The following is a 24,355-nucleotide window of genomic DNA, read 5'->3' on the forward strand; positions in this document are numbered from 1 at the left end:
TATTTTCTCAGACATGGGGTTCTTTAACACAGAACTTAAGTGTTTGTCAGTTGAGAATTAAAACTTGAATTGAGGCTCTCTATACTGTTCTGATTCAACTTAAAAAGAACCCTGAGAAGGGGTCCCTGGTTCTTCACTGGTTTAATCTAACAATAAAATGTTTTTAAGGCAGTGTTTACATTTAGCCATTCCGCTGTGACTGTGGCTGTATAGCTTGACCAGAAGTTTATGAGCGCTGAATGGTGCCAGGCAGGTGCATGCTTTACAGGCAGTTCCTTGTTCCCTTGAAACTGCACCTTGGAGGCATTCTGTCTGTGAAGACCTGTTTGAAGGCTGGAGACTTGTGATATGATACTGCTAAAATGGCAGTGTTCTTTAGGAGCAACATCTTAATGCAAGTTAATTGATGCTTGAAGACAGCTGCGTAATGTTCAAGGGGAAAAGTGATTTTTTTGTTGTTTTTTTTTTTCCTTTCAGTAATGCACACTCTCATTTACAAGATGTTCAGTGTTGATTGTTTCTAACAAGGGTTCGTTCAGAGACAGGGGAAAAGCCTGGCTTGGATTTTCTTTCTATTGCTAAATTGTGGAAATAATTGCAGTAACATAAGCCAAAAGCTGTTTGACTTGAGCAGCCCCAAATAGCTCAGCAACTGTCTCCTTGGAGGTCAAGTTCCTTGAATTAGTGGGGCCTGGAGAGATGAATTTACAAATGGGCCTGTGTTGGTCTTAATTCCTGAATACAGAGGTTAGTGGGACAGAACAGTAATTTCAAGTAATTGCATTTACTGGCAGAAAGTTATGATTTTCTTAGTTATGATTTTCAGCTCCTCACGTGCCCAGCAGTTATATTTAGCTTTCAGTATATCCACAATCAGGATTTCAGGTATCTGCTAGTTCTCTGCTTACAACTGGGAAACACTAAATGTCCCGTTCACTGAGCTATGGTCTTTCATATGTGCAACCTTTTCTTATCAATAAAATATCTAGCTATCCTTTTAGGTGTGTAAGAGGGCTATAACTGAGTAGTAACTCAGTTGAGAAAAAGTGAGATACCAAAGTCCAGGACCATGTAACTTCACAGTATTATCAAAACCCCATAAATTCATGGTGGAGGGAAGAAGCTTTAATCTTTATTGCAATATCCAGAAAATAACTGAAAAACTAAAAGATGTGGAGACTATTTTGAATTTGATTTCTGAAACCTATTTTCACATTATCATCTCCTGGCATTCTGCGTGTGGAAATAGTTTGCCCACAAATACTGGTTTGTAGGTTTTGACAGATTTGATTGCAACTTAGAAGGAAAGGAGAAAATAATAAAAAGCAACCAAACAAACAACCAAGGAAAAAAAAAAGGAAGGAAGGAATAAAGGTGTGAGGTATTGGTAGTGGGGATATTGATATCTTAGAGTTTAAAAGCTCTTTAACTACATTTTTTTCAGAGTGAATAAATGTTGTCCCTCAAGACTGAAAGATTTAAAGAATACTTAATCACTGGTAGATAACACAAGTATTTATCTCAGCCAACTGTATCTGATATGAATGCTGAACTCCTTTAAAACAGGGTTTAGGTTTTAGCAGGTTAAAAAGCTATTTAAATAAATTTCCAGTAAACTTTTCAGGTATTTTTGATAGTGCATTTTGAGCAAAATGAAAATTTCTTTTTGGTGCCCTGAGAGGCATCATTTGATTGCTGAAACACCAAATGATGTGCCGAAACACAGTTGTGTTTTTTTTTCTCTCCCTGTGGCTGCTGAAACATAGTAGGACTCATTATGGACCTTTATTGATTATCACTTTCTGCAGCTATAGCTGTGCAAATGACAAGTTTCAGATGTTGGACTAAGCCCATGTCTTTAGAGAATGCATAAGCAGTGTTTCCAAAAACTAATGGAAAACATTGATGTTAACAGGCTGGAGCCTGAGTGATAATTGAAATAGCAAGCAATATGAGCAACCTAATGACTTAGTAGCCCAAAGTATTTAGTACAATACTGGTGTCATTTCAAATGATCTGAAGTTAAATGTGCAAAGGAACAAATGTGAGGTATTACAGCTACAATAATGCTCCTAAAAAATTATGTTTATCAAGAGCAGTGTGTTATTTTTTTTTTTCCAAGAAGAGCAAATAATTTCCAATCTTAGACCAACTTTTTTTTTTTTCTTTCTTTCAGAGTCTGTTTTCAGTGGTTCTACCTCACCTGTGGCCTCTCCAGGAAATGGAACTGAACCTGCATCTGGACCAGCACAGCCAAAGAAAGTCCGAGGTGTTGGGTTTGGAGATATCTTTAAAGAAGGCTCAGTGAAACTTAAGAGAAGGTTATCCAGTAATGAATCAGAAGATAAAAAGCAAGATAAGGTTTGTACTGATTCATATTTGCTTTGGATTTGTTTTGTTTTGGGGGGGAGGAGGGGCTTCCTATATAAATAACTTAGAAGACTTGGCTCTGAAGGTGATGTATCTTGCAGCTGCTGAATGCACAGGCCATTTAAAAATTTGTCAACATGGCTCCATAATCAGACCATATTCTTCTTATGGGGCTCTTGCCTATAAAACAAACCAAACCCCCTCAAACTTATTTCATAGTCACTTACATTTAGCATTGATTCCAAAAGGTCTGTTCAAATGTTTTGGTATTTGAAACACCAGAGAAGGAAAACAAAGCTGATATAAAAATTGTCATTTCAAAGAGGTATGATGTGTTTGAGAAGTTGTTGTGTCTTACATCTACAGTACGATAAAGTCTTTCCATACAAGTTAAGCTTGTCCTTCTTTTTTTGTGTGTGTGCTGTTTGTTTGTTTGTTTTTTGGGTGTATTTTTCTTTTGGTGGTTGTTCCCGCCCACCCCATTTTTGATGGATGTTGGGATTGGTGTTCTAGGTGTCAACCATCATTACCAGCGTAAATCATTCAGTAAACGTTGCCAAGCTTTTGGCTTTGGTGATGTCTTAGGTTAATGAGCTCCATGAACCCGTGATTGTGTAAGCCTGAAAAAGTCAGTTCTAGAATTTGCATCCTCTTTTCTTTTCCTCCTTTTTTATGAGTAGGACAGGGGAAAAGGCACTTTTATTCTTTATATTGAACTTAGCTCAGGAGACAGGAGATAATGTGACAATGGTGGAATTGCTTTAGTTTGAGTTTTGTTTTGGTCTGGATCTGAGAGCACTATTACCCCTTGGAAGCACAATAGCAATACACAGTCCTTTATCTTGAACTTCTGCATTGTTTATGCCATGAGCTTCTATATGGATTTGCAGCTTTTGATAAATTCAAGGCAGTGGAGATAATCCACTGTTTCTGTTTTTACTCAGGTGGTCAATAAAAGAAAGCTTTTAAAACCTTGGACAATTTCATAGTTTTTTTTGTTTTTGTCTGTGGGTTATGTTCATTAATGCTGTTTGTTGACTGATTTGCTTTCCTCTGGAAATGCTTTCCTGTGCTATGGAAATAATTGTAATGGTGCAGGGCAAAAAATAGCATGAGTCCCTAGGAAGAGACTCCCTTGAATGTGTTTTCCATTGGTAGCAGTGTGAAGAGCAGTGCTCACCCATCTATAGACATGTATGTTCTCTTTGTTTCTGATCCTGTCAAAACATCAGGTGATTTAGAAAATGAAAGTTACAAGTGTGTTGCCTTCCATTTAAGGCTCAGGGAATGTTACCTCCTAAGGAAGGTGCTGCTCAGCTTCAGTCCTTTCAGTATATGGATGGAGGAAGGCTTTTACCAAGGTCTGTAGTGACAGAACAAGGAACAGTGGTTTTAAATTGAAGGAGGGTAGGTTTAGATTGACATAAGGAAGAAATTCTGCACTATAAGGGTGGTAAGGCGCTGGCACAGGTTGCCCAGAGAAGCTGTGGCTGCCCCATACCTGGTAGTGTTCAAGGCTGGGTTGGATGGGGCTTGGAGCAACCTGGTCTAGTAGGTGTCCCTGCCCATGGCAGGGGGCTGGAACTGGAGGAGCTTTAAAGTCCAACCCATACCATTCTGTGATTCTATGAAGGCTCAGTAATTTTCCTCAGTTCTCTCCAGGCTTTGTACCTTGCAGCAGGGTTCTGTGGAATCACCACATCCCCTCGTGAATGCTGTTAGACTAGGCTGTCAGGACCCAGCTTTCAGTTTGCTTTCTTGTTGTTTGATAATTCAAAAGCATGTTTCCCTACTTTCTACCTTGTAACTTGGGAGTATAAAGAGCCTAACTAAAGTATTTTCAATTAATATGAAGTTTGCTCAGACAGTTTGAATTGTGTTATTTGCTTGTGCATAAACACTGAAATATGTTGTTCCTCTGTTGTTGGTTGGCTTGCCTGGGAAGTTGTTATAAGCCATCTCTCAGCAAGAGGGAAATGAAGTGCAAAACCAGTTTTGCATAGCTTAAACACAATGAAATAAACAGTTGAATTTAGCACTTAATATTCCACTTACTCTTGTGGCCAAGGTCATACCAAAGGTGGATAGACTTACAACATAGAGAGCCTTAGGAAGGTAATTCTCATGAAGGTTTGGCAAAAAATGAAGGAGTTCTTTGGATTTGTGCTCAACTCACTTTGGAGCTAGATGCAGGGATGCTGGAAGGCTGTTCTCAGTCTTTAAGCCAGTAAGGAAAAAAACTGTCATCAGGAAACTGTAGAAAGGATTTTTTTTAACTTGGGGAATTTGGACACTGTTCAGCACAGGAAGGCTGAGCTCTGATGTATCTGAAGAGCTCTAGAGTATGTATGGTCCTGCAAGATGGAGTATCAGCTGGTCCCAGCGCCCTGCCTGGGCTCAGGCTATTTATACCCTGCCTGCCTAAACTTCCTTTCATACCCATACTTGCATCCCATTTTGGAAGAGGGAAATGTAGAAAACTATTTCCATGTTGGATTTGTTTAATCCCATAGGTGGGTTATTTTAGTGCTTACTTCATATAGCATTCTGGAGCAAGTTAAATTGCATATATACTCCAAGAACATTGTGAGCGACTGTGGCTTCCTCTATGGTATGTCAGAGGTACCAAACACCAGTTCACAGGCATTACTTGATTTTAAGGAGTAAATCTAGTTTCTTTGTTGGTAGAAAGTCTGCAGATTTTAATCATAAATGAAAATGAACAGAGTAACTAAAGGCAATGGGAGTTTCCACATCAGTAACACTATTAGAACTGCTCAGGTAAGTACTGACTGTAAAATCATTCTGTGATTGTAGCTCATGGGTCTGTGAAGAAGTGGATGCAGCTGAAGCTGTCTGAATCTTCCTGGCAGCTCAGTATGTCTCCTGGGTGGGGGGAAAAATCCACATTAGAACAATTGTTTTGGTTGGAGGGTAACTTTGAAACTTGTAACTGGTTGCAATGCCTTTCTATTACTTTGGTTCAGGAGAAATCTCTAGTGGCACTTACCTGCTCTGTATGAATTGCTAAGAGTGAAGGGAAGCTAGGATGGCTTTTCATGTGATTTTACTTTTGTCTGAATAGTTAAAAGCTGTTTGCCTCTTCAGCTGAGGTGGTTTATGGCTACTGAATATTACTGCTTTATTCCAGAGGACCGTAAGCATGGTCAGTGAGTTTCAGTAGAGCTGTTAAAGAAGTGCTTCTGCTCTGTGCTGGAGGAGGCAATTTTCAGGCTAATGGAAAAGTAACACTTGGAACTGCTGAAATACAATTGCAAAAGTATATCTGGTAATGGTTTGAGATTGGCTTCCAGTTTCAAATCTGTGCTCTATCTTTAATCAGTAGACAAAATTCTATTTGCTGTAGCTGTAATGAGGTAACTACAGTAAGTGAAGTACTTAAGCAGAAAGCTGATTGAATCTCTTACAGACGGTCTTTTGCATCATGTCAGGTAATGAAAACATAAGTATGTTCTGTAGCCTAAAAAAAAAAGGGTGGGGGGAAGAAACCCTCATAAAGAATTTTTGCTAACAGAGTTCTCTTTTGTTTATACAGCCATTACCTAACCATCCCCCTGGAACAAAGCTAGTTCATTTGCCTAGTACAACAAAAACTGAGAACTTGTCAGAAGTAACAAAAGCAGAAGCTGAAAGTAAACTTGGTAAGGCTGGAAATTTACATCTATTACTTGGTAGTGCTCTCTAAAGAAGTATTTGGTTGTCAAATTTTTTGTGTTAAAGCTTACACAAAATCCAGTATATTCAAAACCAATGTTCTGTACCTTTCAGGAGTTCTGCAAATGCAAAAGAGTCTAAAAATTTTTTTGCTTGCATTTCTATGGAAAATGAATCAAAATATTTGTAGGCTTTTCCCCCAGAACAAAATCAAGCTGGGTTATGAAGTTTTATTACAGCAGTATCTTTGCATTATTTTGCTATCTTGATCTGTGCAGACTTACTGTCTGCCTAGCTTTCAGTGTTCAGATGGAATGCTGAAAATCTGTTGCTATGGAACAGTCCCTTAATTTGGTTTCTGTCACTAGATTACAGAAGTCACTTTGTAGGCTTAGGATTTACCATGGAGCTGCTAGTGTGCTCTCATAACTGTCAAAGTGAAGTTGCTTGCATCAGAAAGTTGGTGTTGATGTTTTGTTGAAATCCAGTTCCATTGTGATTCTGTTTATAACTTTTTTTATTTGTGTTTTTTATTATCACTAAGAATTTATGACTTCATTTAACTACCAAATTGCATAGTTTTAAAGAAAGAGATATTTTAAAGCCAACCCAAAACATCTTGTGAGAGTGCCAACACCATATAAAAAATTAACTTCAATAATCTGATGTGTAGACAGCTCATTTTGCCTGGTTCCAGAGCAGACTTTTTTTTTTTTGACTTCTGTATTATAATTTCAAGTATATTTTTGTTTTATGTGGAAATACCTTATTTTGGTGCAAGTGGGTTGTTTAGGTGGAATGCATAATTTGCAGAAATAGAAAAACTGGAAGAAACAGTTGACTTTAGTTGTGTCCAGGAGTTGTGATGTAGCACAGCAGGGCACTTGAAACAACACATTTGTTTGTCAGAGCCCTTGTTATCTGTAGCTTTAACAGTGTATAAGGTATCCTTGCTGTTCTAGCCATATTCTGGCTTTGCTGACTTGGATAGCTATAAATAGTATGACCATGGTTCCAAACAGATGATTACTGTCAAGAAGTGTTTGGTGCAATGGGCTGAGAGCAGTTAATATTTATGTTTTGCCATTACAAAGCATACGTCAAAAGCTTGTGTATGATACAAATGATTTGATGGAAGTTTCTGCTAACTTGCAACTTGGAAATCTTTCCTAAACATCAAAATTGGGATAATCTTTGGATCTTGCTTTTAAACCATTCCAGTGCTATTGCTGTAAGTGCACCAAGGCAATGTGCAACCCTGAGCACAGCTCTTCCTAAAAAATCTGAACATTCAGTACTGAACACTGATCATTCAGTATTTAGCTCATTGCATAATTCCAGATGCATCTCATGCTAAAAACACAAAAATTGGACTAGTCCAGTAGCTATGTTGGGTGTCTGCTCCCCAGAGAAAGAATATGTCAGAGAGGAGCTTAAATATGGCAGTAATAGATGCTGTAGGAGAACATCGGTAGATAAGACACCATTTAAGAACATCTTACAACCTGGTTTTCTTATGTGTGTTTTTATTTCAATGTCAACTATTATATAGTTTATGTATATAATCCTCAGTTTTGAGAGAGTGAGTTTAAAATAAACTGTGTTCAGCATGTTAGCAAACAAACAGAGATCTCCAAAGTGTTTAGAGTAGTGTGGCTGATTTTGTGGTGTGGCTCTGTTTCTGTGAAGCTTGTTTTGGCCTCTGGAGCAAATATGTAAAAATATTTTGTTTAAAAAATAAAATAATCACCGTTTGACCCCTCTTTTCCCTCATTATGTTAGAACACAACATTTGTGATTGTTGCTACCGTATTGGTCATACCACGTCTTGGAAAAGATTCAATTTAAAACTACCTTTTATTAAAAATATTTATTGAAGCTCAGATTTACTGTTTTGTAAATACCATTTTAGATTTAAATGCTCGTAAGTCTAAACTGGACTATATTCTTCTTTAGCTACTGGCAGAATATCAGGCTTATAAACTAAGGTTCTGAAGTGGCGAGTTGTACATAGTGTACCTGCCTGGGTTTTTCAGCTGGTGCTGACTGCTGGTTCTTACAGTCTGGCATGTGTGGGAACCTTGGGGGTCTGCAGGGTGCCAGGGCTCCCTGTCCCCAGCCTTCCTGGCAGCTAGAGCAGAACAAAAGGTCCCTTTTCTGGCACTGTCTCTGCCTGTTGTGGGGCTTCGTGTATGTGAGGAGCGGAGAAGTGCAGGAGGTATAGAAATGTATTATGCTTGGTTTATACTTACTCATTACTAATGAATAAAATCCCCAAATTTGATAGATGTAGTATATCTGTTGAATCTCATTTTAGTCAGTGTGGTAGTTTGTTTTTTGGGTTTTTTTTGACCTAGATTTAAACATTTGTCTCTGACATGGTTCTTCCTATGGTTCTGTAATTCTTCATAAACTACAATATAGTCAATCTACAGTTGATCATTTTTGATCACTAGATAAGGCTGTAAAATAATGCAAGTTCTTGTATTTGGAATTACTCATGTGGTTACATATCTATGTCTGTCTGTATAGATAGATCTATCTCTTAATCTTGGCATACTTTTACATTTTAACACAGTGGTTGCTTATCACCAAGGTAGATTTTTAAATAACAGAATTTGTGTGTGTTTTTTTTAACTAAAGATTTGTCTTGATTAAACAACAACAAAAAGATTCAACTGCAATCCCTTTCTTACCATCCAGCAACAGGCAGTCATTAAGACTTGCAGAGGATTCTCAGGATGACTTGGTGGTGTGCTGCTCTCTAACTGGGGGTTAGTGCAGCTGCTCACTAACTGGGGGTTGGTGCAGCTGCTCACCTGCGTGTTGGCAGTGCCAAATACATGTTTAGGTTATGGCAGCACACAGAGTCTTTAGTTTGCTTCCTCTTCCTTAATCTGTCAGATACAGAAGTCTAGTCTTTTTATATGCTAAATTATTTTAAATGTGCTGGGGTTAAAAAGGGTGCAAAAAGGATTGCGTTGCAATTGAGCCTCCTATATTAATCTATTTTGGCCTTTTTCATGTTGTTTTGGTTCTAGTGTGGGAAAGAAAATGAATCCTCCTGCTTTGTCACCTGAAAACCTTATCACAATTTTAAGTGGATTAGTTATTGAACTATACTAAATGGAAAGAAAGGAATTATTCTGTCTACTTTTACAGAAGAGGCTGTGGCTGTCTGAGCTGATCACTCAGATGAGCTCTGGTTTCAGGTGCTTAGCCAAGGAATTCCTTTACTTCAGTTACTTGGTTTTACAGCAGAATTTCCCATTTGCTGGGTATTTGAAGTTTCTGTAATTGTACATGTTAATAAAGGATGATGTCACCTTGAAATGTTTGAATATATTTAATTAGGATTGCAGATTTGAAAAAAAATCATATAAACTCTCAATAAAAAGCTACAAACAATTTTTGTCTAAAGTAGCTCAAACCAGAGTATATAATGCTATGGGGAGACTTAGAGAGGCTGTTATAATTTAACTCAGTAGACTCTTCCCCCTCTGAAGTCAGAGTACTTGAATTAAGTTGCTGTTGTGGAAAAAAGTGTTTTAGAGCTTAAACTCTTGACATGACAAAGATTTATCTCCATTGTTCTGTAAATACAGACTCTTACTTTCTTGTGATATGGATACATAGTGAACATGTAAAGCTGTCCCAGGTGGCTCATCTAGAAGGAAAGTATGATTATAGCGTTAATTTTTGAGCTCTTCTTTTGGACAGCAAAAGTGATCTAGTGTTATGTATGTTACTACCCATGGAAAGCAAATATGGTTGTGTTGCTTTGTTTCAGCCAAGGAATATTGCAGGACAATATTTCCCTATGAAGGCTCAAATGACGAACTGAGCTTTAAAGAAGGCGAGATCATTCAAATAATCAGTAAGGTAAGATGTTCAGTCTGCTTTAACCATTTATGTATTTTTTTGTAGGTTTTGCACAGGTAGATAATGTGTAAAATATGAAAGCCAGAGGGTCTGTTGGAGTAGATAATCCTGTAGACTGATTTGTCTTGTATGAGAGTCAACTCATTTCTTCGATACTTGGTGGAGATACAGATGTCCTTACAGATGGTTCTGGAGTAGGAGGTTATCTTAGATTCCTCAAATGCCAGTCAGATCAGTGTACACCCAGTACCAAATGCCTTTTTAGAGAGGAAGTTGAAAAAAGCTTTGCAAAGAGCCCTTTTACCTTCAGAAGTTGTACTTTTTCTGTGGTGATAGATCAGGCTGACCTATCTATCAGGTGGTGGTTGGAAAGTATTATGTGTCAAAAAGTGAGAAATTAGGATCAGTACTTAGATTTTGGTCTAGGTGTTATGAAAAAAAAACTGTGCAAGTATTTTCAGCAGGAGAATGAAGTCCAGGTTATTTAATTGAATGTTCTTATTTGTGTTGAATATTTAAAATTTTCTGAAAGGGCGTCTTGTTGCAGAGATGGTTTTAAACAACAAAAGAACCTATCCATACTTAATATCCCTCCAGTATTCTGAAGTCTTTTGTTAGTTTATATGCTGCTATACGTCCTCAATATAACAAAAGTGATTCTCATATGATGAATCAGGTCATGGAACTTTTGGAACAAGTCCAGAGGAGGCCACAAGGATGATCAGGGAACTGGAGATCTCCTGTATGAAGACAGGTTGAGAAAGTTGGGGCTGTTCAGCCTGGAGAAGAGAAGGCTGCATGGAGACCTCATAGCAGCCTTCCAGTACCTGAAGGGGGACTACAGGGATGCTGGCGAGGGACCCTTCATTAGGGACTGTAGTGACAGGACAAGGGGTAACAGATTAAAACTTAAACAGCGTAAGTTCAGGTTAGATATAAGGAAGAAGTTCTTTACTGTGAAGGTGGTGAGGCACCAGAAAGTTGTGAATGCCCCATCTCTGGCAGTGTTCAAGGTCAGGCTGGACAGGGCTTTGAGTACCTGGTCTAGTGGAAGGCATCCCTGCCTATGGCAGGGGTGTGGAACTGGATAATCTTATGGTCCTTTCCAACACTAACTGTTCTATGATTCTTTATTAAGGAATAATGACTTGGCTAAAAAAAAGTGAAAATTCTTTTTTTTTTTTGTATGTTTTCAGCTTTCATAGCAGAAGAAAAGTAAATACCTATTATTTTTTTTTTTCTGTAGAGGATTTTAAGTTTATGGAGAGACTGACTGCTTTTCTTAACAAGTAAATTGGTATCAGTATCACTGACTGTAATTACAATGGAAAAGAGTATTTATGGAAACCACTTTTTCAAACATGACAGCTCTTGCTTCATCTTCACTGAAACTCTTGTCTCTCTGTCCCTCTTAAATTTACCCCAAGTTTATCCAAAGCATATGCTGGTCCAAATGGGAGCAAAGCAGAGTTACCCAGTGCAGAGCTCTCCCTCTAAAATCATCTTCTGAAGTCTGAGTATATTAATGTAACTTTAAGTTGGCTGCCCCAATCTGGGGTTTTGATTTGCCATGTGTAAAGGTATTTTTCTTTTAGTATGTACATATTTATAAAGCCTGTCCCTATTGGCCATTTATTTTCTGTTGTGTTACATATGATCATTTGCCATGAAGTTGTCTCTGACTTCCTAGCATACCATCAGCACTGGCTAAATGGAGTTTAGCAATAGATGCCTTTTCCCATTCATCACTGCTCAGAAGCTGGACTCTGTACTACTTAATTGAAAGGGTGACAGAGGGAGAAATGGGAGAAAACTTTACCAAACTTTTACTTTCAGCACTTATTCACGTCTTTCTTGCTGATTCCTCCTTTAGTTTAATGCGGGGTGAGATTTTTTTTTAAACCTTCCCCCCCCCCGTCCTCTACCTGTTCCATGTCCCAGCCAGATTGAGTACCGAATTATTCTTCTTGTGTACTGAACTTTAAAAGAAACTATTTGGTGCTGCTAACAGTGGCACATATCAGCAGTAATCTACTTGGAGCTGTATGCAGGGGTGACATCTGCAGTACTTTGGATCTGAGGAACAAAGGAAAGCTGTTATTTATGCTGCCAATGTATTCAAATAACATCATACTTTCTGTTATGTATAAACTAAGGCCTTGATCCAGTAAGATCATGTAATGGATTTTTATGCAACTGAATTAATTCACCCTCCCTCTGCCCCTCTTTAACTTATACCTTAATGTTGTGGTTTAAACCCTGTTGTCAAGTTAGCCATGGAGTCTCGCTTGCTCACTCCCCCATCCTTCTTCCCTCCCCCCCTGCTTCCCGAGGGATGGGGAGGAGAATTGAAAGAGTGTAACTCCCACAGATTGAGATAAGAACAGTTCAGTAACTAAGGTATAACACGAACCACTACTGCTGCCACCAACAATAATAATGATAAGGAAGATAACAAGGGAAGAGAATATGATACCGACCCTAGCTGAGCAGTGAGTGCCCTTCTGGGTAACTCCCAGTTACATCCTGGGCATGATGTGCTGTGGTATGGAATACCTCTTTGGCTAGTTTGGGTCAGACGTTCTGTCTCTGCTTCCTCCCGGCTTCCCCTGCTCCCTGGCAGAGCATGAGACTCAGAAAGTCCTTGGTCAGACTAAACATTTGAGCAGTAACTAAAAACATCAGTGTTATCAGTGCTGTTCCCAGGCTGAAAATCAAAAACACAGCACTGCAGCAGATACTAAGAAGGAGAAAAAAATGACTGCTACTGCTAAACCCAGGATAGTTAATGTGGTTATAATGGGTATATCTTCTTGCTTCTTCACCCTTTTCAGACCAATCGACCTGATTAATCATATGAGAATCACTTTTGTTGAGTAAAATTCTGTGTTACACCAATACCACTTGAAGTTGAGTATGTTGAATAGTGTGTTGAGTCATACTGGATCTATGTACTTTCTTTCCTTTTGCAGATCTTATCCTTACGACCTTATCTTATATATGATGTAATATATATCTCCTGCTTTTTAGAAAACAAACAAAAAGTGACCAAACCTGCTCTGTAACTGTTTCCCCTTGGAAAGGTGGCTGAAGTATTCCTCTTATAAATGTGGTATTTCAGAGAAACAATTATTTTATATTGTGGATAAAAGCAAAAGTATTCCTGTAACCATATCTCTTCTGGGGAAGGAGTAAATCCTGATTGAAATGTCCTCTTGTTTATTTTAGGACACTGGAGAGCCAGGCTGGTGGAAAGGAGAACTCAATGGTAAAGAAGGAGTCTTCCCAGATAATTTTGCTGTTCAAATACAAGAGTCTGACAAAGACTTCCCTGTAAGTTCTTATGTGTATCATTTCATATCAAAAAAATACAGATGGAAATGCAAACAATAAAATTCTTCATAGCATATTAAGCTGCTTAAAATATTATTAACAATTGTAGCAGTTTTAATTTTATCTTGAATTAGCTATATCAAAGTAGAAAGATTGAAAAGTTAATGCTTGTCTTTAAACTTTTTAGGTGTTAAAAAGAGGCATGCTTTTTGATATTAACTGTATTAGCAAGAATCATTAGGTCATATAGAAGGATATAGTTCTAATAACATTCTGTGATGTGTAACTGATTACTGCACTCAATCCTTACGGTTTTGAAAGGGTATATAAGAAGTTGGTCTTCTCCATCTGTAGTCCTTTAAGTAACTATAATTAAAAATACTGAATGGCCCCTGTAAGACCAACTGCGATTTTTCCATGCTCCGACTTGCCTGTAGGCTGCAGTGCATGAGTCTTTGGATGGGAATCTAGAAATATCTTTTTCCGACTATCTCGTGTTAAATTGTAGGAATACGTAGTTTCATGTGATACTCCTTGATCTTGTAATTTTGGTTCTTATTTTATAATTTTCTTGTTGATGGCTACGTTAATTCACAAATGTACATCATCTCCAGATGTGATGGATTCAGGTCCAGGCCAGATAATCTAAATGCTGAAGCATGTATCTCAGCAGAACAGTGAGTTTCATAGTAATTTAGTGCCATTTTGTCTGGAATTGAAGACATTCACAGAGAATTGCTAGGTATAACCTAAGAGGTAGTTATTAACTTAGCATTTAGCCTCAGTTACTTAACATACACAGAAAGTCTAGTTATTCGAAGTCAGAATTTTCTTCTTAACTTTATTCTCAGCTTTGCAAGAATGGCATAAATGCTGTAGTATACAGCTGACATGATTTGAGGGGTGGGTGGGAAGTATTACTGTTTTGCAATACAGAATTGCTCTTTGAGAAAGGGAAAAGAAATTTTTCTTTTACCATAAACAGTGTCTCCTGTAGACAAACCTTGCTTTGATCCTTTATTCTGCTTTTTATAGTGTGTCTCAGTACAGGGATTCTCCTTGCACTGAGCAGCTTTGAAGTTCAAAGCATTGGATGGCTGATTATTATAATCAGTTATTTGATACTGACTTAATAAAAACGCAGATCAGAATCATGTAATGGCAGAGTGATGCTGAGCTCTCAGCATAATTGGTTTTGATGTAGGCAGAAATGCTGCACAGCTGGATAATATATCTACTTTTGGGGGAAAGAAAGAAAATATAGTCTGGTTACTTAAGTTCACCAGCTCTTGTGTTCTCTGAAATTAGAGGAAGAAATTTAATATGTGTTTTCATGCTTGCTCAGTTACATTTTGCATATCAGAATAAAATCTTTCTGCATTAAGAACAGCTTATTCAATAGTGGTAGGGGCACAGAAGTGAAATCCACCCATAGTAACTGTTTCAAAAATACTACAAGGTGTTTTGGAGGGCCTATATTAGACTAAGCCTATATGGCTTCAGCAGTTTTTGGATAAAGAATGAGGTTGTTTTTTTTGTAGGCTTTTGTGATTGCTTTATCAGTGAGTCTTGTCCTTAGTACAGCCACAAAGATAGCTGTTCTAGAACATTATCATTAATTGCATTCTGAGGATGAGATGGTGTGAGATGCCTGTCCTGAGACATGCCAGTTCTCCTTCAACAGGAGAGATTTAAATTAAATTTTATCAGTCTAAAGAAAGTGATGAGTGATTACATTTTAAAATAAAGTTAGTTTCAATGTACAGTGTAGTGATGACCACACTGACAAAGCAAGCCAATGACTATGGCACTGTAGTACTTTGTAGAATTTTTTAACAAATACAGCTAATGTAGTTTGTCCACTTTTCCCACTTAAATATACAGTGATAAGGAAGAACAAAATAGTATTTAAAATCTGCAGTGTTTATATTGCAAACGCTGCTATTTTAATTTGTTTCCTTGCACTTGTAACTTAGAAGTCAGTTAATTGAAATGGTTCTTCTGATATTTAACTTAGAACTTTTTTTTTCTGTGAAAGTGACCAATTTTAGTTAAAAAATTTACCTTATTATTCTTTTGAACTTGCATTATTGAGGTTTGTATAATGAGATTAAAATGGGACTAAAAAAATGTAATTCTTAGTTTTTAGTTCTTTGTGCTTCTACTGCTTATACACATTGCTGAAGCACTGATCTGACTTGAAGATTTTGATCTGATTTGCATTTTGGTTTTGCAACTGTCTGGCTAGGAGATATCAGGAATTCCTCCAGTTCTGTTTCCTGCCTGTGAATTGATTGCCTTCTTTGTGAAATACTTTTAAAACAGCTAATAAACAAGCTAGACATTACAGTATGCAAAACAGAACACTGTCTGTCTTCAATAGATAGTATCTGTTTGTTTGAGTACTATTTTTATTTATTTGTTTTTTCAGAAACCAAAGAAACCTCCACCTCCAGTTAAAAGTCCAGGTATGTAATGTATGAATAGTAGTATGTATTTGAGGAAATATTAAATTGGAAGCAGTGCATGACTTCAAAAGAAAATTCAGAAGTAACTTTGTATTTTCTAGTGATCCAACCGCCCATAGTTGCAGCTTGAGGTTACTTTTTATGCTTCTTGTAGTATGCTGTTGCTATATATTTTTCAAAATCATGATGAAGCCTACATTGGAAACACTTTAATACAGGCCTACTCTTTTCTGGGCTCAAGTGAGTGTTTATAAATAGTATTTCACTCCTTGCAAAGGAGAGAGTATAAACATGAATTGGTGTATGTCATATTTTTGGTTAGTGACGTAGATAATTAAAGCTTTTGAGAAATGTCTATGGTTTCTTTTTGCATTCAGCTCCAAAGCCTGAATTGCCAACTGGAGAGAAGAAATTACCTTCTTTGAGGCCTGAAGAAAAAGGTGAGACCAATTTTCTTCATTGAGAATTTCAGACCAAGGTCTTGTGAATGAGTTAGTTTTTAGCTTGACTTCTCTGTTCAATAGGTACCTGTTTAGAAGATGACATACAGATTCCTTTGATACCATCTACTGAAGTTGTTGTGTCTGTGATGTTCTGGAAATATCTTTAGAGGGATTAGAACTAGGACTAAATTTCTTGTAATTGCATTACATTCTGAGAAATATATATATTGCACTGCATAATGACATAGTTACTATTGAATTGATTTAAAGATACTTGTGTGATAGTTATTGCAGTTCTGAATAGCAAGTTAAGTTTCTAGAAATGGAAACATTTGCTGCTGCATCTGAATGTTTTGGCCAAAGTCAGTCTCTGATGGAAAACATTTTTGAAAGAAATACACAGAACAGCCATAGCACTCCTTTGACAGATGTTACAGTGGCAATGCTCAGAAACTGTGATTTCTTTCCTGTTAATTCTTGCTATATTCCATGTTTTCCTGTCCCTTGGAGTTTCGAGGTAATCCCCATCAAACTGTTTCAATTGTGTTTAAAAGTCAGAAGCTTAAACAAACATGCTTGCTGGGTCGTAGAGAAGAAATTCAGATGTTACTGCAGCTTAACCATATTACAAAAACATACTCTGTTCTCTGAATAGTGACCTGTGGCTGACCATGGCTTTTTGACAAGTAAGTCTGCTCAGTGGGTTACATGGCTTCCTTGGGCAGATTTTACAAACCACATTTTAAACAAAACATATTCTCGGGTGTTTCATTTGAAGGATACTTGCTGAAACCAGCTATCTCTACATGTGAGCAAGCATATTGTTTTTAGCTGTTGGAACAGTATCTTCAGATGTGCATTGAGATCAGCTGTAGGGTTCTAGAAATTGTTATCACTGGGCTCTTTATAAGTTTAAGTTTACTTAACCTGAAGTAAGTTTAATTTTACATTGGTTCTGTTTGTATTATGGTGTTAACCTTTGCATAGCTGAGTTCAACAGTTCTTGAAAGAATATGGGGAAAAAAAAAAAGGCCTACTGAGAACACCATCCGAAATGCTTAGGAGCATGAAAGCTTCTGAATAATTAAGTAAGGCAGAGAACTGTCCTTTACTGTGATGAGGAAATGACGGTGGACGTGTTTGTCTTGCATTCAGGTCAGGTCTTACACGTTGCATATATAGATAGCAGTAGAGTTTTGCTAGAAGAATTGCTATTTTTCAGTGCAGTTTTACTTATGGAAAAATAACTATGTAGGTACTAGTGATTAAATCTATTAACTATGAAATTGTACTGTAATTTTAGAAAAGAAATATTTAAGCAGCTCTAATCACAAAATACCAAACTATGTATTTTTTTTTTAATGCCTTTTGGGAAACTAAAATATCTGCCTTGAATTGTGATAAAAATTGCAAGCAATACTCCTGTGCTTGTCTATAGTGGAGGGCACTTAGTGGCATAATGTAGGATTTTTTGTTCAGTGTAAATGTCTTCAGATTAGTATTTTTAATCTCCATTACTAAACTGCTTATTTTTAGCCAAACCTCATCTCTCATTGCAGAGCAAAAGCCAAAAAAAGAGACATGCCATTTTGTCCAGAAAAATTGTCCAGTTTCTGAGCTCATGGTGAATCTTGAACTTTGATATTAACTTCTTCTACATAGCTGTGGAGGGTTTTTATACTCAGATTCTGAGTGGGAGTGATTGAAAGGAAAACTGACAGATGACAATTCAGGAATAAGATTTGATGACAGCAGTATTTCTGTGTTGTTAATGAACTCATTCTTAGAAACAAAAGACATAATTCTCAACTTGTGTTTAGCATAGCTAAAGTAATGCTAATTGAACTTCAGTTAATGTTAACTCCTACTGGGCATTAGAATTTTGCATATAGGATCTGCAGGCAGAAGTGGCTAGCACTGTTAACAGATTGTTCTACACCGGCCAGTCAGCACCACCATGTGGCAAAATTCTTCCACTACTTCAGTATTCTTTTTTTTTTGTCTCAATACTGAAAGACTAGAAGGGAATGTCAAAGGGTTGAGGGTTATTTTGTTCATGTCCCCTCCTAATGTTCACATGTCCCAAAGCAGAAAGATGATCTGACCTGGATCATACGGTTTTTTGTTTTGCAGAATTATCTCAACTGTCTGTTTATTTCTGAGTATTCCTGTGAAAGAAAATCGGTGTTTTCCCATTTTAGAGTTGGAGGGTTGACACTCAGCAGCTGCAGGAGTTTTCCAAAGGAAGTCAAGCATAGAACTGGCAGATCAGGCACTTAGCTGGGATGGAACTGAAGCAAATTTCCAATCCAACTGTTAAATTCATAGCATGTGTAAATATTTTACATTAGAGTAATACTGCATTAGAAGTCATAGGAGGGAAGCAGGGGGAGAATCAAAGCTGAAGGTCAGTCTTTCCATCCCAGTTAACTGATTTGCTGTAGTAACTGTAAAAGACTGTAACACCTTACAGCAACCTAACAAAAATCTTCTAAATCCTCAGTGCTTTATGTATGCCCAATGGGACTATAGCATAGTTTTACAAGGAAAAGTAGAAGGTTTACTCCAGATATCCCAAAGGCTGTGATTAGGGAATGTAGATTGAAGACTATTTAACTAATGTTTGTGAAGCAGCTTGAATTTTTCCATGTTCCATTTGTTACATAGCTCCAGCTTTTCTGGACAGTATTTGATTAGGTCAAGCAGTCATTAAACAATAAATTTAACTTGTTTGTTTGTTTGTTTGATTACCTGTACTTAATTTGTATGAAGGTGGACTTTATCTAAAAAATTTAAGTTATTCAGATATTCTCCCCTATCTGCCTCCTATTTGCATAGATAAATTATGCTGCTCATGTATATGGAAGAGCTCTAGTTACAATAAAATAAAAAAAACAACCCCTATCTTTTAAAGAAGAGATAAGTTGTATTCATAGAAAAGAGAAAGCAGTAGCAGTATAGAGAGATTCTGGGTTCTTAGCTGTCATTTGTAGTGCAATAATGTGAATCAATAATTTCTTACTGCTATTTCATGTCAGTAGAAAGACATTTTGCTTTAATGTTTTTTTAAGTTCAGGTAAGTAGTTTGTGTGTTGTGATAAGGCATCACTGAAGACACTTGCAAATCTATTTTTCACATTGATCTTCAAAGAAGGTATTTCTGACAACAATTGCTTTGTAATTCATTAGCATTGTAAGCGTTATAGATAATGTGGGGTTTTAAAGTGTTGTGGTGCCTTATTTTATCAGATGAAAGAGGAGCTTTGGATCAGAAGCCTTTGAAGCCACAAGCTCCTCAAGTACCACCCAAGAAGCCTGTTCCTCCAAGCAAGACTAACAGATTACTGAGAGGAGGGCTTTTGCACCCAAAACGTCCAGATAAACCTCTTTTGCCATCATCTGTATCCAAGTCAGTATAATTTATATTGTATACACTGAGTATATTTTATTTGGTTTGTTCAGTCTTTCTTCAGGGTGGGAAGAAACTTATATTTTAAACGTGATAAGGATGCAAGGAGAAGTTTTGCCCTACACCAACCAGTGTCTTGGTTCTCCAAGTCTTTATCGGTGTGCACTTACCACTTTTTAATTATTTGAGACATTAAATCCATCTTGGTGAATATTTCAGTTTAAGTAATTGTGAGGCAGATGAAGTTACCTATGGGCTGCTTTGCTTTAAGCCTGCCCATAATGAAGAAGTTGTAACTATGGCAGTAGTGTGGTGTACAAGAATCTGTGAACATTGCACTTCAGAATTATTATTGTGTTGGAAGAAAACGTGAAGATTTGAGCTACGTCAATATTCAGTGTTTCAGCACTTCAAATAGAGTAAGACAGATGGAAAGGAAGAGTTGAACACAGTTAGTATCCTTGCTAGAGGCACCCTATGTTGCTTATGTGCTCTTCTTGGGAAGAAAGCACGCACACAGAACCACATCCAGTCTCCATACTGTCCTGAGTATTCTCAGTTGAGTTACTGGGCAAATAGGGAGGGTAATAGCAAGTAATGGCTCACTATTTCCACTTCTATTTTTTTTTCTCATGAGTTTGAAACAATTTACTTCTGGTGTTTCATGAAGACTAATTTTGCATCAAACCCCCACACAGAGTTTTACTTTCTGTCTCCATCAAAGTAATTGCTAGGTCCTTACCCCAAACTGTAAATAAACTGCTGATGGTTAACTGTCCCTTTGGAATGCTTAGTTAACTTGAGAGAACCATGAAAAAATATTATGCACTTGGCCTTGTACAAATAAAGGAGCAGAAGCTGCTACATCAAAGAGCTTGCACCTTATATACCAACCAAGATACAGGGTGGCACCAAGCATTTGTCAGGGTTTATATTTTTAAAAACAGGTCCTGTATAGCTGAACCATAAGGAAGAATATCTAAAGAGATAAAAGAGTGAGGAGGAGGGCAGTAGGGAAAGGGAGTGCACACACTTCAGATGGTTGACTCCAATAGGAATTCGCTGCCTCTGATCCTATCTGCACAGCCCTGGGAACACTGGATGCGTGACTGAAGAAATAGACCATTGCTACATTACTTCTGTTTCGGTTTTCAGTATGTAATTGTTTTGCCATTTGTTATTTTGGAGCATTTCCTGAGTAAAGTTTTAGAGATTTTGTCCTTTTTTTTTTTTATGCTGCAGAGTAAACTATGCCAAGAATTGTAAAGAAAAATATAATCTTTTCTTATATGTATGTTTTGGTGGGTTTATTTGTCCCTGGATGATGTGACCAGATATGCAGAGAATGCACAGTAGAATAAAAGCCAAGTGTACAAGCTACTTTCTTCTATACCTAGGAAGAAGTAGCTTGGCAGCTTTTTTTTTCTTTACAGGAAGATTCTGATGTCATGAAGTCTGAGTAATGTTTTTGAACGTTTCACAAGATACTATATTTCTGTTGCACTGTAGTGTACTTTTTTAGATTTAAGTGCCAAAATGTACCCTGTAGTAAAAGTTTTGGACTGGTTTTACAAGGGGATTGTGCATGTTGGACAACTCTGGAAGACCTGGAACAGAAGAGCTGGCTTTTAAAAAATTAGAGTTGGTCTCCAGAACACTTTATTTTTAAACAAGTCTTTAGAATATGATAAGATATACTGAAAGTTTTTAGTTTACTTCTAATTCTTGGTATATTTCTGTTGTAACTAATTAACCCATTGACTGTTTTTCTTACTACAGATCTAATGGAGAAGTTGTTTGTCTTCGACCAAAATCTGAAGTTGAGCCAGTAGGAAAACCAAAGTTAGAGTCTGAATCGTTACCACTTAGACCAAAATCAGTAGAGGTAGATTCACTTGTGGCAAAGAGCTCTAAGGAATCAGGTAAGAAAAGAAAAAACCCAAACACAATACTTTTTTTGGCCTTTCTGTTTTGGATTGCAGTGTTTTACAAGGTTAGAATAAGCCTTTTAAGTAATTTACTTCAAATGCGCAGAGTGAAATTATGCCTGTTCAGTGGAAAGTAGAGGTTTTAGAACTTATTTAGGTAGCTGAAGGTAAGAGTCAGCAAGCAGTGAGTAGATGTAAGTAGGCTGTTGGGAGGTAGTCAATGAGCTCAGTGTTGTAATAGGTCGCAGGAAGGGAGAAATGTAGGTAATGGTTTGTTCTTCTGATTTGAAAGCATGTTTTTTGCTGCCACTTTTATCTTGCATTTTTATGAAATTGTTTTCCTTACTGACTGGTTCCGTTCTGCTCTTGCATTTCAGATAACTTTTGCTTTTCTAGCTAACTTGCATATTTTTAGTAATGCCATTACCTTCAGCGTTCTGTGATTAAGTTCATAGTTATTCTAGGTTGTGACTTTATCATGCCTTAAAATTGAGCCAGCATGGAGCATTGTACATGGGAATTTCATGCTTATGGCTTTGTTTAATGCACCTTGAGCCAAATCTAGCATCTTTTTGAATCTAAATTTGTCCAGTAGAAACCTTGATACAGGTTGACCTACCCGCAATGGTGGTCAGGCTCTCTGAGCTATTACATAGTTATCTTTTGTTCTTCACTGACAGCACAACTGGTTTTAGTTCCGTGTGTGCCTCTTATGCCAAAATCATCTGATGTGGGCATATTTTTATGAAACCCTAAATTATTTTTCTTGTATGGTTAACCACTGTAGAAAAAGCTTTAGTGAACTTCATGTGCAGTGTTCGGCTTGCATATCTCAAATGCAACCCTTTCATCTCTGAGAAGGTTTTCGTAAGAGTAGATTTTGAAATAGTCTAACTTGATTTAGTATTTTAGGCCAATTATGATTTCCAGTTTGTAGAATAGTTGGTCCTAAAGTGTAATAAAATCATCTGGGAGATAAAAATAATGTATTAAAAATTAAAGCAGTTTCTGAATATAAAAGAATACTCCTAATTCTCCCATTAAGCATTGTTAAATGTGCTTCTAAGCTTAAATACTTTAAGGAAAGGTTACTTCATATATGGCTTTAATATGGAATTATATTTTTCTGAGTCACAGAAAGCTGGACTTCAGCAGGTATTAAAATATGTTGGAAATGTTACAAATACCATCAGTGTTTTCCTAAAGTGTTTATATTTTTTTTTTTTTTTTTTTTTTTTTTTTTTTTTGCTCCCAAGTAAAATCTAGGCATGTGCTTGAAATGCCTTTTTAAAAACTTTTTTTAATTGGCAATTTAACTTTTTCCTCTATTTAAAGATGAGTTTGAATGAGGATGCCAGAGAAACACTATTAGGCAAAAAGATGCTGAGAAATTAAAGGGCAATGCACAACCTAGCCTTAAAAATGTCAGCCTTGTCCTGCTACCAAGATGTTTCTCTCTGATTGTGCTAGATATATTTCTGTATAGCACTGTATCATTTATCCACAGGAAAACACTCCCCATGAGAACAGATGTGACTACCTTTTTCCTCTTTTAGATGCAATTAGATGGCAACTTTTAATAACCTGAGTAACAACACAGTAATTGTGATATTTGGTATCCATACATATATAAAACCCTTGATTTTCTATAGATCTAGAAAAAAATCTATGAATTCTGATTTGCTAACATAAGATTTTACAGGCTTATGGGGAAATTCAGTATTTTGGTACCTAGATGGGGCAGGGGGCAGAGTTGCATAACAAGAAAGCGGGTGAGGTTTGTTCAAGGGTCCTTGTTTGGTGCAAAGCAGCAAAGGAGTCTCAGGCAGTCCATGCAGGGATGCAGCACAGACAGTGTCAAGAAGCTGCTTTTTACAGAAAACTTCAAAAACTCTGTTACACAAAACTGCCCTTGTTTAAAACGCTCTGAGTCACCTGTAGTTTTACTGCCCCTATGAAAAGAGACTAGTCCAAATTCTTGCCAGTAAAGCGTAATGATTGTCTCTGTGCATTCTGCTGCTAAAGATGTAATATTCCATGCAGCAGCTGTGTAAAGTTCCAAAGATATTGAGTCCTTATATAAATTTCAAGATATTAGAACATGGGGGAAAATGGATGGCAACTGAATTACCAGTCTTATCCCTCCACGCCCCCTTTAGTTGAGATCCTGAAGTAAATGAATCTTTGGAAAACAAATCTCTTACTTATTAATTTAATTAATTAATTAATTTAAATTTTCGGGTTTTTTTTCTTTTGGGGTTTTTTTTTCATGTGGTGTAGGTTAAACCACTTTCAATTTAGCTTAAGGAGTTGATGCACCTATTCTGTGTCTATAGGAAAATTCCCACCCCACACCAAAATTAGGCACTCAGCCATCAGATAAAGACAAATACTCAAAACTATTCAGAAATACTGGTAATGTTGAAATACCTCCTCTTGAAGTTTTATTTGAAAAGTTGCATAAATGTTTCTCTGTTCAATTAGAATGAAAGTACTGTAAAAGACTAAAGCTGTACTACTGGCATGCTGAACATGTAAAGCGATTCTGTTTCTTCTACAAATGTTTCTTTTTCCTGCTTTGTAAAATAGTTTTTTTGTTCAGAATCTTTTTCTAGACATTCCTCTCCTTGACTTTTCTTTCCAGATTTTGTTTCCTATCCTGTTTGCCATGTTTCCCTTCTTACGTGTCAGGAAATTACCCTACCCTTCTCCATTTTGGTAAGATAACAATCTATAAGGAAATCCAAACGCTTTATGCCATACACATAGCCTCTTCTTAACTTCGTAAGCCTAGTTTTCAGTTGCAATGATTGATACTACAATTTTTGGTTTTCAATTTGAGATGCC

At 37.0% G+C, this 24,355-nt stretch overlaps 1 protein-coding gene across 2 annotated transcripts in view; it reads left to right on the plus strand.

Moving 5' to 3' along the window:
• The window catches only part of CD2AP (CD2 associated protein), an 86,468-nt gene that overhangs the window by 52,170 nt on the left and 9,943 nt on the right, over positions 1-24,355 (plus strand). For both annotated transcript variants that reach the window (XM_031046661.2, XM_034061038.1), the window contains 8 exons: positions 2,177-2,361; positions 5,927-6,032; positions 9,836-9,927; positions 13,156-13,260; positions 15,692-15,728; positions 16,106-16,168; positions 19,421-19,580; positions 21,360-21,502. In XM_031046661.2, the coding sequence (XP_030902521.2) occupies positions 2,177-2,361; positions 5,927-6,032; positions 9,836-9,927; positions 13,156-13,260; positions 15,692-15,728; positions 16,106-16,168; positions 19,421-19,580; positions 21,360-21,502 (891 nt within the window). The remainder of the gene's footprint in view (positions 1-2,176; positions 2,362-5,926; positions 6,033-9,835; positions 9,928-13,155; positions 13,261-15,691; positions 15,729-16,105; positions 16,169-19,420; positions 19,581-21,359; positions 21,503-24,355) is intronic.

This window comes from Melopsittacus undulatus, chromosome 3 (assembly GCF_012275295.1).
Source record: "Melopsittacus undulatus isolate bMelUnd1 chromosome 3, bMelUnd1.mat.Z, whole genome shotgun sequence".
NCBI classification, from domain to species: domain Eukaryota; kingdom Metazoa; phylum Chordata; class Aves; order Psittaciformes; family Psittaculidae; genus Melopsittacus; species Melopsittacus undulatus.